The 19,007-nt window shown below is 41.6% G+C and overlaps 1 protein-coding gene across 2 annotated transcripts in view; it reads left to right on the forward strand.

Annotated features, from left to right (window-relative positions):
- Window positions 1-9,923, forward strand: part of AGPAT3 (1-acylglycerol-3-phosphate O-acyltransferase 3) — a 91,656-nt gene extending 81,733 nt beyond the window's left edge. For both annotated transcript variants that reach the window (XM_080579130.1, XM_080579131.1), the window contains 5 exons: window positions 193-346; window positions 801-903; window positions 3,857-3,932; window positions 6,151-6,349; window positions 6,835-9,923. In XM_080579130.1, the coding sequence (XP_080435256.1) occupies window positions 193-346; window positions 801-903; window positions 3,857-3,932; window positions 6,151-6,349; window positions 6,835-6,923 (621 nt within the window). In that variant the 3' untranslated portion in view covers window positions 6,924-9,923. The remainder of the gene's footprint in view (window positions 1-192; window positions 347-800; window positions 904-3,856; window positions 3,933-6,150; window positions 6,350-6,834) is intronic.
- The last annotated feature ends 9,084 nt before the right edge of the window (window positions 9,924-19,007 follow it).

Genomic DNA, 19,007 nt, shown 5'->3' on the forward strand with positions numbered 1-19,007 from the left:
GTAGTTAAATATAATCTATGCTGAATGAGTTGTAAGGTGGTACTTGTGCCTCCTACTTGATGATCAGATCAGGTAACTGAAGTGTGTGTGTGCACTGATGTATGTTTACGTTACAAAATTTTTTTTGTATTCTGCTTGGTTTCTTGTAGTCACAAGATATCCTTGTTTTTGCCTTCTGTCTTATTTTACTAGTTTCTCCTGTATTGTGAAGGAACTCGTTTTACAGAGACCAAGCATCGTATCAGTATGGAGGTAGCTGAATCCAAGGGGTTGCCTAAACTGAAATACCACCTATTGCCCAGAACCAAAGGCTTCACCACTGCTGTCCAGTGTCTCAGGGGAACAGGTACTGGCAAGCTGCTATTCATTCTTCACATTGATTGTAATGTATAGCGCATTGTAGTATCCTCTGTTGTTCATTTTGTCCATTACAATTAGCAAGCTGGAAGTAATAATCATTCACCATGTCAACTGTAATTCATGCCACATAACTGTTACCACTCTTAAAAAAATAATAATAAAAAAACCAACTTCTTAGGTATGTCATTGTTGCTTAGTTCATCATGTCATCTTGTGTTTTGGTAACACATGTGCAACATAGATGGGAATGTCAGGTGGCTGAGAGAGGAAAATAAAACATGTTAAATAAAACATGTTAACACAAAATAGTGAAGGACTCTGCTACCTGACATCACTAATGCAAGGCTTGTGCAAGGCCCTGTTGCTATTTAATGCAAGGGTGCTGACAATGTGGTTGCTAGAATTGCTGATATAACATTTTTTTTTCTTTTTTGCAACAGTTGCAGCAGTGTATGATGTAACACTAAATTTCAGAGGAAACAAGAACCCCTCCTTATTAGGAATTCTTTATGGAAAGAAATATGAAGCAGATATGTGTGTAAGGTGAGCATATAGTGATGGTGAGCCTTAAGATGCATGCTTTGGCGTGTTGAAGTGTATTCAGATTTCACAGGGAAGCATCCTCTGCTGTAGTCCTCTTTTCTTTGTCATTCAAGTTTCTCTGCAGGCCACAGAGACCTCCTTGTCATGCCCCCACCCCAGCTTCAGTTTATTTTCACGTTTCAGATCCCCTCATTTTGCCCAGCAAGTCAGAGAGCACTGGACGGACTCTTTAAGCCTGGGTGTAACTGTACTGTCTGTCCAGCTGGGGTTTCCCCAAACTTTGTGCAGTGAGGGCACTTGCATGCCTCTCTGCTGGGAACAGAAAGGAAGTGTTCTGTTCCCTACCCAGTCCCTTGTGAGCATATGTATAGTATAAATAGCCTGCCCAGCATCAGTAGTCTCCTGTAGAAAGTGGCGTAAAGCTCCTTATTGTGCCAGTTTGTTCCCTTCTCTCACATGGCTTGATTAGCAGATTAGAAGTTAAATAATGCTGAAATTCAAATATATGAATGAGGTGGTACATTCCTCACGTTTTTTTTTTTTGCCTGAAAGAGTGACTGCTAACCCCTACCTCCATGCAGCATGTATGTGCATGCACGCACACCTACGTGTGCTTTCTCTTTCTTGCTTTATCCTTGTTGCTGCCTTCTTCAAAAGCTTCTTGTGATCATAAAAGCTACCAATGCTTTCCTGTTGAATTTCCTCTTTTCCCTTTTATGTCTGGACTTGACAAACGACCTGGTTGTTCTTCGCATGGTTCTTCTGACAGCTCACTTCTGGTACTTGAAGTAGCAGGACTACTTGCTACTTCCCCTACTCCGTTCACCTCTGGCCTTGGGTCTGTGCACTGCAGGTGCATAGCACTGGCTCTGTACATTGTCCTAATGAAAGACAGTGTGTCATGCCAGAGCTTCCAAGGGTGAAAGACTTTATAGGGACCTGCACTTTATTATCCATTGTGTCAAGGTACTGCAGCAACAGTTCTGTTGAAGAAATGCTGTCCCAGGGGAGGCAGGGTGCTGCAGCCTTAATGGGGAAGGGCAAATCCCTGATGAGGAAAGTGAGCAGACGACTTACCAGTTAGTTGAACAGCATGTAAGGTGGTTGCCACCTCTAATTTCATACTGGCACTACATGTGTGTTATGTATTTACCTAGATCCAGGGTACACGTGCAAGGATGTACATCTGCATAGTTATACACTGAGCAGCTGCATTCAGTTAAATATCCTGTGGCTTGCTAAGCTATCCTATGGCTATTGTATCTCAATACAAGTAAGTTGGTCTTATCTATTGGTGAGGAGAGAAGAGAAATGTTTTCATTAGTCTTTAGAAGAGATTTGGTTTCATAAAATTCTGTTAAAGATAGTGTTGCCAAGTGAAATTACTAATTGTACCCTGTTAAAGAAGATAATAACTATGTTTTTCTGTAATTTTTATTTATAATATGTTTGTGGACTGAGTCAACATTCTCAAGATGTTTTTCTATACTTGAAGCTTCCACACTGTATCGGGGAGGAAACTATTATAAAAAAGAAACTATTTTTTACAGTCGTCTTGCTGAAAATTAAACATGTCCTTGATGTGCCAGCAGACTTGGCTTAGATAGAGAGAGGAAGCATGTAAGCTCTTGTTCTTCATATATGCGTATGAAGCTACCTGTATAGAGGTAAGAAGCTTAGCTCTCTGCAGATGATCCAGTCTTTCTCCTGACCAGCTCCAGAGAAACTGATTAGCTAAATTAGTAAATGTTGTTGCTGTGAGTACCCTCTAGTGGTGATACCAATACAGTAAGGATTTTAGCAGAGAGCTTTCAGCAAATGAGCTGAGCTTTTTTTACTGAGCTTTTGTTGAGCATTATTTATATTAATTGTGCATCTCCTCCTGTTAGAGCTATTAGAAGGAAATTTGTAAAACCTAGTTTTCAATTTGTGTATAGGATGCACAAACTATTAGAAATGCATTAGAATATCTTCCCTCTGCTGCTGCAGACTCAAACTTGCACTGTGGAAACATATTCCCTAGCTGAACAACACCAAATAAGTTGTCTGTGGGATCACTGTGTCTGTAGCTCTCCCAAAAGTCATAGTTCTGTTCTTACCGCCTGCCCTGCTGCAAGAGGGGCCTGATACCAACGTATGAATGTTAACAAAATGTTTGAGCTTGAGGGTAAGAGGTGTGTGTGCCTGCCCTATACAAACCAAGCAACTTCTTTCTGAGTTGATCCAGGATGCAGAGTTGTGTGCTGCTGAGAAACAAGACAACACAGACATGCCATTAACATGCTCACCTATCAGAAAATGAATGAATGCAGGAAAATAAGTTGACTCTTCACAACTAGAATCTTAAAAGGCTCCTGTTCTCAGTGAGGTCAGGTCAGTACCCAGAGCTGGGCATACTTTTCCTATGCACTAAGAGAACTATATGCCTCTACCTGTATGGCCAGAGAAGCAGAGAGAGAGAGAAGAAATACAGACTCTGTAGGTGTTTTCCTTAGAGTTGGTACAAAGTGAATTTTTAACCACCCACCTCTCATTCCTTCAATTTTTTTCCCTCACTAGCAGAATATAACAAACAGTTATCCTGGGTATTGTCACTTTTGCTTGACTTTTTCCAGCTCTGGGTGCTTCTTTCTGAGCTCATTGGAAATCAAACAGTAATGGTTCCAGTGAGAGGGCAATAGCGTTTTCTTGGGAAATGCTTACTTTACTAATGTGCTCAAAATTGATGGGTGCTTATACAGTTTTTGACTTAAGAATCTGAGTTTTTGGCAAAGAATCAGGGGTTATTTAAGTCCCAGTTCTTCTGCACGTAAGAGCTCTGCCATTGGTGACAGTATTACTTCTAGTTTGTGCCCTTTACTAAATGGGAGGTCTTCCCTCATAGAGATCTAAAGTCAAACACCTAGATTTTGACTTAATTCTTTTTCTTTTTTTCATCTCTCTACTAAACTAGGAGATTTCCTCTGGAAGACATCCCTCAAGATGAAAAGGAAGCTGCAAACTGGCTTCATAAGCTTTATCAAGAAAAGGTAAATGGCTTTGCTTTCTTTTCTCCCTTTCAGGACTTCTAGGGGAGTGTGTTAAGGAACTGAGAAATGCACACCATTCCACTGAAGGGAGAGAAGAGATGGAAATATTGTAAATAATTTGGCAGCCATCCCTCAGACCGCTGGAAGGAACATTGCAGATGAGCTGTAAGGGAGCCCCTTGGCCACAGAGGGATGGCTAGTGAGTAGGTCTCAAATTGCTGGGAAGCACAATGGCATTCATAGTTAAGGCTGAGTTGCGAAGACGGATAGCAATCTACCAACCTTCTTATGTTCGTCATCTCCCAGATCTCTGTCATACTCTTCTAAAAGCTCCATATTCCCTGTGATGTTTTTACGTACTCAAGAACTGTATGTTGGGGCAGCAAGTCAAGGCTCTTTGCCGTAATTGTCCTTTGCTTTCATGTTTCTTCCACTGTTACTTTCCTTCTGCCTTCATGCGATACCAGTGCAGTGGTCTGTGACACAGTACAGATAGCTCCTGGGATCTGCTGCCAGGGACCGATGTAGCACAAGGCCAGAGTGCCTTTGGAGGGCTTAAAGGTTTTTCTCTTTTTTTTTTTTTCTGTTAGATGGTTGCTTTCTTGACTGCAGATTGAACAGTTCTGTGGGGAGGAAGAGAGAACTGTAATTTACTTTGCCCAGCCCTAATTGGTGGTTTGTTGAGCTTCAAATGTGTATCTTGATATGTGTTACTCTTCTGTGGGGGAAAATAGGAGCACAGAAATATTAACTATCCCCGTCTTTTTTCTGCTACGATAACCTATGCTGCAGCATTTCCAAGCTTATGCTTAGCCTGTAGGTAGGCAGCAAGTTATAAGGGTCTGGAAGTTTCATTTTGTTCATTCTAACCTAATTTGTTTGAATACCTAAACTCTAATGCGGTTCAGGTGGAGGAAAGTTACCTTACAAAGAGCAGTAGTGACCATCATCTATATGCCCCCCTAACCCTGCACCTCCCATCGGCAGGGGTATCAAACTGGCTTGTGAGTCAGTGTAATACAGGATTAGAGAGCTTAAAAAAAAAAAAAACTTGAATCCTGTCTCCTGCTATCATGTTTGTGCCTTTATCTAATTCCCTTGTGAAGAGACTCGTAGATGTGAGAATTCCTTCTGAAATCGTGATATTTGAGGAGCAAATGTCAAGATGTATTGTTGAGGGCCCTTCTTTCTCAGTTTCTTTGTTAAGCAGTAAACGCAGGGCTAACCAGGTGCAGCCCAGAGCACCCACTCTGCTTGGCTCTGTTCCTTGGGCACAACGCTCTGCTGTGCTTGCAAATTGAGGTCTTGGTGTTCCTTGCTGATGTTTGCTGTACTCCATTCAACTTTGGTGAGAGGTGTTGTCAGGGGAGGTATTATTTATATATATGGGTATTGTATATATTGATCTTATGGTGGGAGCAATATGTTGTAACTGGAATCCTTGAAATCGATGCAGTGTACAATAGGTACGTCCTCAAAAGGCTGTGTTACTGGCAAGAAATGCCTTGAGCTTCTCAGCCCATCATAAGGGAAGTTAAAAGAAAAACAGCTGAAGTAGGGGGGAAAAAAGTAAGAAATAGCCTAACCTGAACTATCCTTGGTAAGGGCTTGGAAATCTCACAGAGCAGTCTTATAAACCTGTGGGAGAATATGGGCATGCCACTCTTTCCTGTTGTTTTGTGATTGCATCTGTCTGCAGGCTCAGTTGAGAATGCAACTGCTCTGTTGAAGTTTTGTGGTTACGTACAGTGCTGTCTAAGCTGGTTAGCTTGTGCTTTGCCTTCTTTTAGCTGTATATGTAGCACTTTTCTGCTGTGACTTCGAGAAAAGTCAGCATGATTTAGTAAGTAAAAACAGGAAGAAAAACATCCAGCAAATAGGTAAGTAATGTCTGAATTGACCCCTGGCCTGACAGTGCCCTAAATTCCTAAGAAATTAAGAGAACAGATGAAGATATTTGGTAGTGGAAAGGCTAATATTGTTTCAGTTTCTTATTGTGGCCAACATGGCCTTCAAAGGGCTAATACAGTAGCCTTGGCAGTCGACAGAAATGCCCAAACAGCAGAAATGCAAAAACAGCAGATGGAAATGGATGCCATGTAGTCTTGACAGGCATTTACCACAAATGACGTCCTTGATGTTGTTCTGGAGTTGACTAGTCTTGGATTGCTTAATGCAAACATTATGAACATGTTTTCATCTGTCTTCTTTCTTTCAGGATGCTTTGCAAGAGATGTATAATCAGGAAGGCGTATTTCCTGGCCAGCAGTTTAAACCTCCTAGGAGACCATGGACTCTCCTAAACTTTCTTTTCTGGGCCACAGTTCTCCTCTCGCCTCTCTTCACATTTGGCTTTGGAGTTTTTGCAAGTGGATCACCTCTCCTTATCCTTGCATTCCTGGGATTTGTTGGAGCAGGTAATAAAGAAGAGAAGATGCTAAGTACAGTAACATGTAACAGGATCCGTTAGCTTTAATAAGTTCTGTGTATTAATGAATATCAATGGGACTTGCAGAAGAGTACTTGGGGCTCATTTTGTAGTCTTTTATCTTGTATAGCATTTTTATCATTTGAAAAGCATTAATCTAGGCAGACTTGCCTTCGTATTTTAGGCAGCATCTGTAGCAATCAATATCAAGTGGGTCTTGTAGCCCATTGCTTTGGTGCCTGAAGGAGAAAATACTGACTGCACACCTTGTCTGTGATATTTAAAAAATAAAAGTAAAAAAATAAAAATTCATATGCAGCTTCGTGCAGTGCACAGTTGAAAAGCAGTTGTTTGTAATTGCTACTGAATTCGGTGTTTGAATAACTTAAAACTCTTCTTGTGTGTTTACATGTAACCTCCTAAATCCTTGAACTGGATTTAATATGTCTCCCTTTTTTCTGTTATGTTTTAAAGCTTCCTTTGGAGTTCGTAGACTGATAGGAGTAACTGAAATAGAAAAAGGCTCCAGCTATGGCAACCAAGAATTCAAGAAAAAGGAATAACTGACAGCTGCAGTTCAGCACATATAACGAGACTATGGTACCTGATTAACTTCAGTTAAAAAACAAACACTTAGAAACTATCTTTTTCTTAATAACTGATGACTAATATTAATGAATAAAACTTGAGCCAAGAATGAAGAATTTGGAGGCATCAACTGAAAAGAACGCATCAACTTTCTGCCTGTTAAAGGATTACTGTAGTCAAACTATGGGAGAAAATCTGGGGTGGGGGGGAGGAGGAAATTAATTTTTCTTGCTTTGTTGGGGGTTTGGGGGTGGGGGGAGAAGAGGTCATTGGGCATGGCCATGTGCATCGTCAGATGACTGAATACACTGGTTTCTGTCAAGAGCACTACACTCACTTTTACAACAGGAGCCATTGAATGTTTCCTCTTGCTAAAGCCAACATAGCGTTTAATTTTCAACTTTTTTATTAATGATCCAGGAAAAAACAACCATTCTTTAATTAATTATAGATGTTCACTGGACTAGTCTCTTTGGAAAGGTTGTGTTTTCATGGCTACAGATTAAATCCTATTTGTATGTTACACTGATACATTTTATTTTCAGGCAACATCTTAAAACTTCTATAATGCAAGAGAATACATAATGGAGTTTGGAAGCAGTGCGTTACTGATCAGCATATGACGTAGAACAGATCCATTAGTATTAAGAGTATAAAATTCTCATCGTATCTCCTGCCAACTGCTCAAGGCTGTTTGATTTCTAAATATTACCTCAGTCTTGAGTGTTGTTAGCCCCGTTTCACATCATGTATGTATGTAATTTTGAATCTATTTGCATTTGTTTTGTTTTCGGAATTAATTTTGACCGTGGGATTTGGAGTTGTCAAAGAAGGAAATTTATTCAGTTGTCCCGATGTTTTTTCCTTTTATTTCTGTTCACGTCTGTCATCACCAAAGTCCAGTTCAACCAAGATCTCTCAGTAAACTGGGGGATAACGGCAGAAACTAGCACAATAGTTTTCAAAATCTTGTATTTTACAAGAATTCTGAAAGGAGAGGTCTGTAGCAGTCAGATTCCAAATACCGGCATCTCTTGAACTTCTAATGGGAGTTTTGACATTGATTCAAATGGGGACCAGGATCTTACCCTGTGTGCTGTAATGGTAGGGTGTGCTGCACTTTCTACTTGGTTGTGTTATAGATGTTAATGTGAAGAATATTGCAAGGTGAGTTGTGCTGTTAAGCATTAGAATGAGTGTGGGGTCTCTTCAGGGATTTAAATATCTTTAGTTTTGCTTGTTGTCCTTTGGATTTTTTCACTAAAATAGAGATCAGAATCATGGCTGTACCTCTTATTTTTTCATAAACGCACATTTTAAGATTTTTTGCAGATTGCTGCTCTGTGCGCAGCTGCAGAATTATTCTCAAGTAGATGGGAGCTACCTATATGTTTAAGTCTGAAGGCCAAAATCTGCATTTGGCTACGCTCAGAAGTTGGTGAAATGGGTTGCAGATCTACAGCTGGGGGCAGAAGCCAACTCTTGAGGTCTGCCATTTTAGCTGCCGTTTAGAATATTTATCTCACTTTTGCAAATAGCAGATCTTATCAGAGCACTGATTGTTATTTTTCATCTTTGCTCTAGCAACCACAATAAGAGAGTAATCATCTACCTTCTTTTCGTATTTACTCCGTTAGAATGTAACCTCTTCTCCCACAGGTTCTTCTGTCTAGAAGAGCAATTTTATAACTTGGAAAAATATTTTCCTGTGGATCATTAGTCACTGTTCTGTCATGCACTTGTTTTTTATTAGTGGTCTTTCCAACAGAATGATTTGAAGGATAACCTATGTTGTCTGTCTCCTGAGACTCATCTTCACCGAATCATTGTACCTGTAGCTCCAGCATTAGTGTGTCATCTTTCTACCCTACAAAAAGTCTTCCCTAAGACAGGGGACACAAAACTGTTGTTCGTGTTGGTAGAAATTGGAATATGATTTGGGAATTGAGGAGAATAGATCCTAGCCATGACTCTGTTTTCCTTACTGAGTGTTTTTGTACTCTGTCTTTAAATATGGTTAGAATTCTAAATGCTGATAAATATAACTCTGATTTTTCCCTGTTTTTTAACCAGAGGGCTAAAACCAGTGAGCTTTTCTTCCTTTTCATTCCCCCCTCCCCTTTTTTTCCCCGTAAGTAATTCAGTAATGGATATAATTCTTGTTTGTTAGAAAGATGCTACACATGCTGTATACTTGCTTCCTGAAGATGGTATTGAGTGTATATATAAACTGTACCAGCTTAGCAAAGTGAGGCTTGCAAAGCAGGCTGACCACTGGCTGTTTTGTACTTACACTTTGGGTGGTATATTAATAGGGCATGACAAGAATTTGACAAAATAAATCCCTTCTTAATGTTGAGAAGAGGGGGAGTGCTTAAAGGGGAAGGGAATTAATAGCCTTTCTCTTTATGGGATTCTTTTCTCCTCTTAGTGCATGTAGCTCCTTATTAGGAATCATGGGATTAGTGCATGTACATCAAGGGGAGAATAATCAATGTTTCATATTTTCTTATAACTTATTGGTCATGCTTTGTTTTTCAAAATATAATACATACATCATCATTTACTTAATTTGCTCTTCTAAACGGACATATCAGTAACCATTTGGAAGACCGAAATATACAGCAATGTACAAAACAGTGAAAAACAACACAAATCTCTTCATTTTGAATTTTATCTCCTCAAATAGGAGTTTTTATATACGCACGAGTGCACACATACACAGAGTATGTATAAATTAAGATTACTGGAAATAGCTGAAGTTAATGTCACTAACGAAGATTAGCAGGTGGCTTGGATTGGAAAAGTGAGCGTAGATTTTATATCTTACACTATTTTCTTCTGGTTTAATAGATTATAGCTTGTATATTTGACTACCAAGCCCTTTAAGAGCAATAATAAACAAAAAATATATCATGTTTTTTTGTCTTTTGCTTTTCAACCATGCTAAGTTTAATAAACTTAAAGCTGTAGGATCATTTCCTCTCTCCACCTTTCAAAACATTCATTTATTGCTTGATCGTTTAGATTAAATACCATGTCCTCCAGTATGGACCTGCAAGCTGACTGTCATGGATCTCAGCATTGACTCTGAAGGTGACTAATGTGGGCCATGGCAGCACCCATCGTTGTCGTGAAGAACAACGATACTGCTCTCAAAGTGGGATTTGCAATTCCAAGATAGCATCATGTCGACCTACGTCTTAAGAAGCTGGTGGGAGAGCTCTGAGGCTACTGGTGTTGTGATGTCTCGCAGTTAGGAAGGCACAAAAAGCTGATGCTGAAGAAGGATGGGTTGTGATCTGTCTGGATAGCTGGTATCCAGAGGTCTTGGCTCAATAGGGATTACAGTTCTCTGTTGCTCATTGTGGGCTGAATGTGCTCTTGCAATTGACTTAGTGTTACTGAGCAAAATGTTTGTCTCTGGCACAAAGAGCATGGGCAACGTTCCTTTGTTCTGCTTTAACTTATCTTGAAGGGCTCTATACTTAATTGCTGACCAATGAATATGACTACTACCTTTTGTCCTAATTGCCTAGTGTTCACAGAAAAAAGTGAATGTGTCTGCTCACTTCCATGTGATACCACTTGTCACATCTACTGATGTCTGTATACTTGCTTGCCTGTATTTTCTGCAGATGGTTCGGTTATGACCACCTGGCTGGAACTTGGAGCTTTCCAGTTCAACTAATACTAGTGAAATCATCTCACGTAGCTGGGTTTTTGTCTTCCTGCGTTTTGGGCACTGGTTGACATGCTCAGTAGGTATGAAGTGACATAACTCTGTTTAAGTCTACTGATGATGCAACTTTGCTGCTTCTGAGCAAAACTTTGTTGGGGAGGGTACGTCCTTCCCAGGCCTGCCTCACATAGGCCCGCATTACCTGGTAACAGGTCTCTCTCTGGCATCAATGAAACCAATAAATGGGATTTCACTAAGGCTGGAGCAACTAACAAGGAGTGGTCAATGTACATCTGATAATTGCTAAAGGTACCGTTTCTGTCTGGGACTACCCCAAAACCTGTATTCGCTTCACGTACATTTTGATTAGAGAAACATGGGGTTGGAGGCTTTTACTAATGCTGAATTCACACTGTGCAACGTTTCAGATTGAAGACAGACAATGTTCACATATCTTGGCATCTTGGAGAAGTACATAGTAAGTCTAAGGTCAACATTGGACAGACTTAGCCTGACTGTGTTTCATACAGATGCTGAAGGTCAATGCAAATACAAGTGAAACATCCATTCCTAGGTTTGCTTTTGGAAGTTGGACGCACTGGAGTAGCTCACAGCATCTCCTGGATGCCCATGTGCTTATGTCACTTCGTATGAAGTTTCTCGCTCGCCGTAGTCCCAGTTGCATGATCCTGGCTTATGCCTGGGAAGAGAAGCCCTTCTTCTTCATGGTAATGCTGAATTTGTGCTTTGAAGCAGTTTGTCACACCTGCTGGTTTCCGTATTTCTGAACTTTTGGATCCATAACGGGCTGCTCTGGAGCTGCCAGCACTGGGTGAAGCTGGGGTTTGAAGCAGGTACAGTTTTGCTGAGAGCTGCAACATGCATAGCTGAATGGAGGAGAAAGACGGACAGATACGGCCAAATTCTTTCCCCCAAGCCAAGAAATGGAAGAATTGCCAGGAGCTTTGTAAACCAGAGATGAGCATGTGTGTGGGCAGGCAAATTCTGATCTGTAACATGAATGTGAAACCACTTGGTGACAACTTACAAGGTAACCCTCACTATTTTCATGCAACTGGGGTCAGAACTGGTCTTGAAGGGCCTATCTCCTTGTTACAGAGGGCAACTTTTTATTTTGTCACACCTCCTATTTATCTTGAAGAATAGTTTATCTGATTGTCGCAGTGATCTCTGCACCAAGATCCCTGCAGATTTAAATAAATAAATATTTTTGAGGGAAGACTTTCTGGAAGCCAGTGTAATGGGGTGTGAAACACATTTGCTACCCACCAGAAAATGTCATGGAAATACTACACGATTTGGAGTTGGGAAGACAGTGGATTGGCATCCATAAGCCAAACGTGTCATGTTTCTCTTATCTTTGACCTCTCTAGGTTTATAGAAGATTGCCTGGATTTCTTAAAATGTTACACCCATACAGACTAGCACAAAAGCTACTCTGCAGTTTTCGAAACTCAGAGGAAGGTTGATTTTCACTTTTCAGAGTGCTTGAGTGTAGTTGATTGTCTATTTCCAAAAAGCTTTACAAACTCCATTAGCAAGAGAAGCATTTTATCTTTTTTAAGAGGAAATGTATTTTAAAAATAGACACTTTATCAGAAACTGGAATATAATAGTAATTTTTAAACCTATCTTGGAAGTATTTGAAGTATTCTTTAGTGTAGGGGCTACCACCACTGATTTCCAGTCTTACATGATTTTTTTTTGTTGTTTTTGCCGAGGTATATTTTCAAGGAAAACATAATTTACTAGTTACATCGCAATCTAATTTGAGAAGAGCAGAAGAGTAGGTGGCACAGGCTAATCAGGAATGCAAATTCTTCCCAAGGCATCAGATAGACCTTTATTATTTGCACTTGTGCACAGACAAGCTGCATCACTTGCGTTATTTTGCTTCAGCTTTGTCAGAGATGTACGCTGTGACAATTGAATGCTACTTGCCTGAAAGCCAGGAAGCTCCTGTAAACTGGCATGTTACTCACTCATAAAGATCACCAGCAAGTACCGTAGCTTTAATGAAAACCTCTTTAATGAGAAAACTAGCCCTCCTTAACGTTACTGATCGATTGTTACAAACTCATGCTTTGGAGGGAAGTGTCATCATTATTAGCCAAATCTAGCGAGTAATAAAACTGTATACAGGGTACACATTTACTGTGCATGTGTATATATTTTTGTACATTTTTACAGTTATTTCCTACACTTGATTCTTTTGATGTTCAAAAGAGATGCGTCTGAATCTGGTTAAAAAATAAAACGAAGCCTAACCCTGTCACTTACTGTAGTTTCTAAAAAGAACTGTGCCCAAACAAATACACAGATTTACAGTGCTATGCAAATTTCACTTTGTAAGTTGTCTCTTAAATTTTGTTTAAGTAGTTCATGCTGTTTTTACTGAGCTTTCAGAAAAAAAATGCGAACGACTTGTCATGTAAAATAAAATAGTTTTGGCTGTGTGAAAGTGCTGTATATTAGAATCTCGTTCATGCGTTCAGTTGCTTATCTGAACTGTTTGTATGTGACTTTGTACATAATATGCTGGCATAGTTTTTTTTTTTTTAATTGTGCTTAAGAAAGGGTGACCGCCCCACATCTGTTTTTCTGCACTGTTCCTGAATAAGTAGCTGATATGGAAAGGGAAGATCTACATTCTTTTCATATTTGGCACACTTTTTTGTAACTAAGCGTGCATTAAGGGCTATTTTCCTTTTTGTTTTGTTTGATTTTATTTCCATTTATGCTTTTTTTTTTTTGGTCTCTGTCCTGCAAACTGATCCATGCAAGGGCCACATGTCTGCAGCAATAATCTGGGTGGATCATCATTTTGGGGGGACTGGAAACCTGGGCATAAATAACAAGCTAAACAGGACTTCTATCACTGTCATTAAGAACTGGGGAGGGACTGTGCATTACTGTAGCATTCATAGGATTGGTGTATGAAGTTTTCTCACGGTTCTTTCACATAACCAGGATGCAGAAGGAAAGGATGTTTCTTCCCAAGAAAGCACGAAGCTGTATGATCTAAGAAGCTGCGAGTCCAGCAGGCTAAGCTGGCTGTACGAGATAGATGCTGTAGATTAAACCATTTTTTCAAATCTCACATCTTTCAAGTTTCTGTTTTTCACTCTAAAGCCCACCCATGTTCCTTACCTGCATGTCACAGCATATGCTTCCTCCTGGAGGCAAATGGAGGCCTACTGGAAGATCACTTAGCACTTTTGTTCCCCTTTCCTTATTTCTAACAGAAGGCTCCCTATCAGAAGCATGTCTCTGCAGTTTCTACCTGGCCTGTTTCTGTGCCTGCGAGGTGGTGGGCTAGTATCGCCCCCTGAGGCATTAATTCTTCTTAGTGATACTCGTGCCTGTAACAAATGGCTGTGTGATATTGTCACCTTCCTCTTGTCATCTTTTTGCTGAACTGCAAGCTCTGAGTTCTTGGGTCCTCTTCTAAGTTTTCCTTTCTCTGATCCCTTGCTCCTTGAATACACCAGAGCTGAGCTGCCTTAAAATGATCAATTGGTTACACCATGTGTACAGGTACTTTTTTATGTAAAGATGGGTACTGATTCAACAAGTATGCAAGCAGAAGCTTTTTGTTACTTCAGTGGTTTGCACAAAACCAGCTTTTCATATTTCCATACCTACACTGAATCTCCTCAGATCCATAATTCATTTTTAAAGGCTGATTATTTTAATGTGGCATCTTGAATGCTCTTTTCAAGTACTATTTTTTCAGCTTTAAGGTGAGAAACATGGTTTGGGATTTTTATCAGTACAGCGTAATAAAGAATTACTTTAATTAAAGTGGTATGATCCTTAATACACACATGCAAAAGCCATGAAAAAGCCTCAGCTGGTGGCAGAGCTCTGCTCCTCCACGTGTGCTGCCTCGCTATGTGCTATAGAGGGCTGTTGCTAATTTTTGTCCTCAGAGGTGCATGTCTTCTCTCACTGCCTGTTAAGTTACCCTTCTGTGAATCCTCTCTAGTAAGCTGCTTGCTTTCTCTTCAGCCGGGCAACGTCAGAGACACAACAACATGGACTTGGAGAAGCGGAAACAACGGGGTAGTAGGGTGTGGGGACAACATGGTGCTTGATGGGCCGCACTGCACAGGGCAGCTGTGGAAATGGAAGAAAATATTTGCTGCGTGGATTGGCTGAAGGCACAGGGTATGTTGTTAGGTGGTTTCTTTCTGTATTGAGCAGTCTAGCTACATCACAGAGACCTTTATGTGTGTCTTCTCTTAAACCCCTAAAGAGATATGAAGCTGACTGCAGTGGTGGTCCTTTTTTGGGTTTGGTTGTTCGGGGTTAACATGATTCTCACTTATTCTACCCTTTTTCTTCCAATGTGAAGTTAATGTATTTGGTAAAACAGCCTGGAATTCCATAAAATGAATGCAGTATCCTCAATACCAGATACAGAGAGCTGCTGTGAGTTCCTGTTTCAGATGTGCCAGGTTCCTGACAGCAGTTAAGTTGAGCAGATGTTTTTTTGGGGGTAAGAGAGGCAAGAGGGAAAGGTGAATGCACTTTCTGTGTAATCCTGAATCTGGAATCTGTTCCTGAGAGGCTGACAGTCTGAGTGCATCTGTCAATCAAAACTCTGCACGTAGAGCAGACTTCTGTAGGTAGGTACAAGCTCGCTAACTGTGGTGTGGGTTAATGAGATACTCCTCTGGATTTTGTCACCCTATGGGATCACACCCGTGAACCTATAATATTATATATATATAATCTCTCATAATGCAGGTATGTTTCTGCTCTTGCTGAGATGAAGGTGTGCGCCAAAGGGACAGGATTGCAGTGGGCTGTATGGTGAACCTGCTGGGGCTGGAGCTGCTGCTGCTGTCCTGCTGCTGTTTGGGGTAGGTTGGGAGTTCGCTAGCTGGTGATTAATTCCTCTCACCTGACAGGCAGCGGGGAAGGAGGTTATGGATGCTGTCTGTCCAGACTCATGGCCTAGGTGTTCAAATTCTCTGACACCTGATGCGTGCCTAGGCCTTGACAGAGTGGCTGGTGACAGCGTGGCCTTGGCCAAGGTGTGACAGGAGCGTGTGCTTCCCCATGCTGGAGCAGGACCCGGCTCAGTGATGTGACCCCCTGGCAGCTCTGCTGGAGGACAGTGATTGCCCGGACAGGGAGAAAAGCAGGGAAGGGAGTTATCTACTGAGCAGGCAGAGTGAGCCCTGTAAGAGCAGCAAGTGTTTTATTTACTTACTTGTTTTGACAATCTTAACATTGCTTTGTTGGAATCCTTTCAGCCAGCAGTGTAATGCTATTCAGGTCCACAAGGTTGTGGGGTACTGTGTTAAGGTGAAAGATTCAACAGATTATTCCAAGTTCACATTTTAACGATGCAGTCCCAATATGTAGTGATGTAAATCGTTGCACCTTCATGCAAGGCAGTAGTACAGATGAGTACATACAATATGTCTGTACATTTACTTTCTCGTCACTATTTGACAGAAAAGATGGTATCTCAGTTGTCAGTCAGCAACAAGGGCAGCTGACTTCCTCTTATATAATAAACCACTCTTAAATGTCTTCTAATCCCAACATCTCTAAACAGAGAGGAAATCAGCAGTGTCCAGAAGCAATTCACAGGCGGAGAACGATGATGGTCCATGCACGTTGCACGTGCCAGCGCACATAGCTCTGGTTCCCAGTGCCTGAGTATCCACAAGTGTCTCCCACATCTCCTCCTCCACCCCAAATAACCTAAATGGCTGCTGCAGGAGGGTCAGGCATGCAGGAGCTGGCACGGAAGATGAAATGTAAGCTGGCCAGAGGGCTTATTGTTTTGTAATCCCAGAAGAAGCAGCCCAGCATGAGTAAATCTGTGAGAAGCATCTCCACCTTGGCTTCCCCTAGAAATCAGCTAAGCCATATTAACCCTTCTGGGAAGTAACAGGGCCCATCTTGCTGAGTGCTTGCATGGAGAATGGTCTTACAACCCGGGCTGTCTGACTGGCACCTTGAAAGACAGATCAAATGGCCACAAAGGAGACAAAATTTTGGACCATTGCCACTTTCTTCCAGTATCCTGCATTGGATCTAGTCTGAGTAATGTTTGCCCTTGCTCGCCTTTTATACGCAGACAGCCCCGTGTCTGGGCGTGAGGTGGCGAGGCTGCTGGGGCTTCAGGCACTTCTGCTCAGTGCTGGAAAGGCAAAGCACGTGTTTTCCCAAGGCATTTGCTAGAAAGCAGATCATCAAAAGCACACCTCTGCTTTTGATCCTCTCCATCTGCGTTAAATGCCTCCGCACAGACACAGGCCCATAATGGATAGGATGTAATGAGCAGGCTTCCAGGGGACTGAAGATAAAGAAAGCAGTAGAGCACGGTTCATTCTGAAGACAGGTTGCTTTGCTTTTCCTCACTGTGGCTTGTGATGTGAACTGCCTTTGGTTTTCATCTTGCTGATGGAGGGCAACATTTGCAAAAGCTGAATTTGGCGGTGGCCTAGTTGTCTTGTGACATCTCTCTTATTTACTGGTCCAACGGAGTTACAAGCAGCTATGTGTTAGTGGCTGCTCCGTTTATAAGGAAAAGCAGTAGGAGAGAGAATTGGAGAGAGAAACTAAGCAGGATTTAAGAACATGTATAAATCTCCCCCTCAACATTGGCTGCAATAAAGTACAAACTCCACAAATATTTTAAGGAAAATGCTGTTTCTTGTGTGCTTCCCATCAGGAGTTCAAAGCTCCTTGTCAAAGGCAGGAAAGCACTACACTTTGCTTTTTTTCCAGTCTTTTAACTGAGCTGTAGTGAAGTTACACAGCCAACATTAGGGCTGGGAGCTGCCTTATTTAGCTGTAGACTCTACCAGGTAGATACTTGTAAGTGAGCTGTTGCAGGCTGCTTCTGCCAGTCCAGGCAGAAAAAGTTCTTGTGATGCTGGTTCAGGCTCTTTGCTGGCATTCGTGTTTCCTCCATCCACGCAAGCATTTTCATTTACACGGTGGCATTTGAGACGAATTTATTTGAGCTAAATCCTGCTCAGACAGAGCATTGTGGTGACTGGGGTGTGTGTAATCGTCCCTTAAGGATTAGCAGCCCCACACAGCTGACAGGGCCGCGATTACCTCTCTTCATAGCTAAGAGAGGGCCACAGATGGAGGACTGCAGACCTAACAGCCACCCGGGCTGCAGAAGTGGGGTCCACTGGGCCCTGTGGGCTGCAGAGCCAAGGCAGCCCTCCAGGAGCTTCCCAGGGGAAAATCCTTCCCATGGCGGAAGGATTTCTTTGCACAACATCTTCAACTTGTAATGCTGGAGCAAGGAACACAAAGTCATTTTACGCACAAGTGGGTAAGGCTGCGAGGCGTTACTTCCAGCAACTGCACAAAAATGAGACATGAAGAAAATGCAATCGATGCTGAATGGGTGGGCTGAGCTCTTTCTCTTTGTTAGATCCTTTTCCCTATTATTCTGCTTTGCTCTTTTCATGCTATACCCAGCATCTAATCGTGTAATTCCCATTGTTTACAAAGATTTATTCAAAATGTCCAGTATTGTAAAGGTGTATATAATTCCTCCCTTCCTTCCCCCTTTCTCTTTTTAAAGACACTGAAGGTTTCCAGTACTTTTATTGGGGCCATAATGGCATAATCTGTTTAGTATGCAGTACAGAAGGATGAGGAAGCATTGCTTGCCGTCTCTGCCAGCAGGGAAATTTTGAGCAAGACTCACCGCCTGGCCACAATAAAAGAGTTTTCCTGGCAAACCCCGAATCTGTTATCAGATGAATTTAGTGGCTCACTAGAGGACAGGAAAGACTTTCTCAGATCGCTAAGAGGCGCTTACATGAAAGGGCTTTTGAATATCCTGAAGCTGTGGGGTGTGGACAGGACAGCGTTTACACACTGACAAGTGTAACCCTGTGATTTTGATGAGAGAAGCATGCTCAGACCAGGGCAGGCCCCGGTCAGACTGGGACAACCAAACCACCCCCAGCCCAGGACTGCCGCAAGACGCGAGACCTGCAGGCTCGTTGTTTCCTGAGGCCACGCACTCTCCTCCTGGCAGCCGTACAAGAAGGCAGTTGGCCTACCTAAATTAAGCACGGCACATAATGGAACATAAATTATTCCTGTTAACTTCAGTGCGATAACATGGTTAGGGAGAACAAATTGCACTCAAGCAATATTTCTTTTTCTTTTTCTTCTTCTTTCTTTTTTTTTTTTTCCTCAGTCTCTGAGGGATCTCTCAGTGAAGCAACCTCTGGAGCTAATATTAGGTCTGGGAATTTCACGGGCACTAATAGGATTAGGCACATGACTTCCTTTTCATTCTGATGGGAGTCAAGTGTTTAATTCCCTTGGGCTTCTTTGAGGTTTCAGCTCAGATTCG

The sequence above is a fragment of the Anser brachyrhynchus genome (assembly GCF_964034855.1).
Source record: "Anser brachyrhynchus genome assembly, chromosome: 1".
NCBI classification, from domain to species: Eukaryota; Metazoa; Chordata; class Aves; order Anseriformes; family Anatidae; genus Anser; species Anser brachyrhynchus.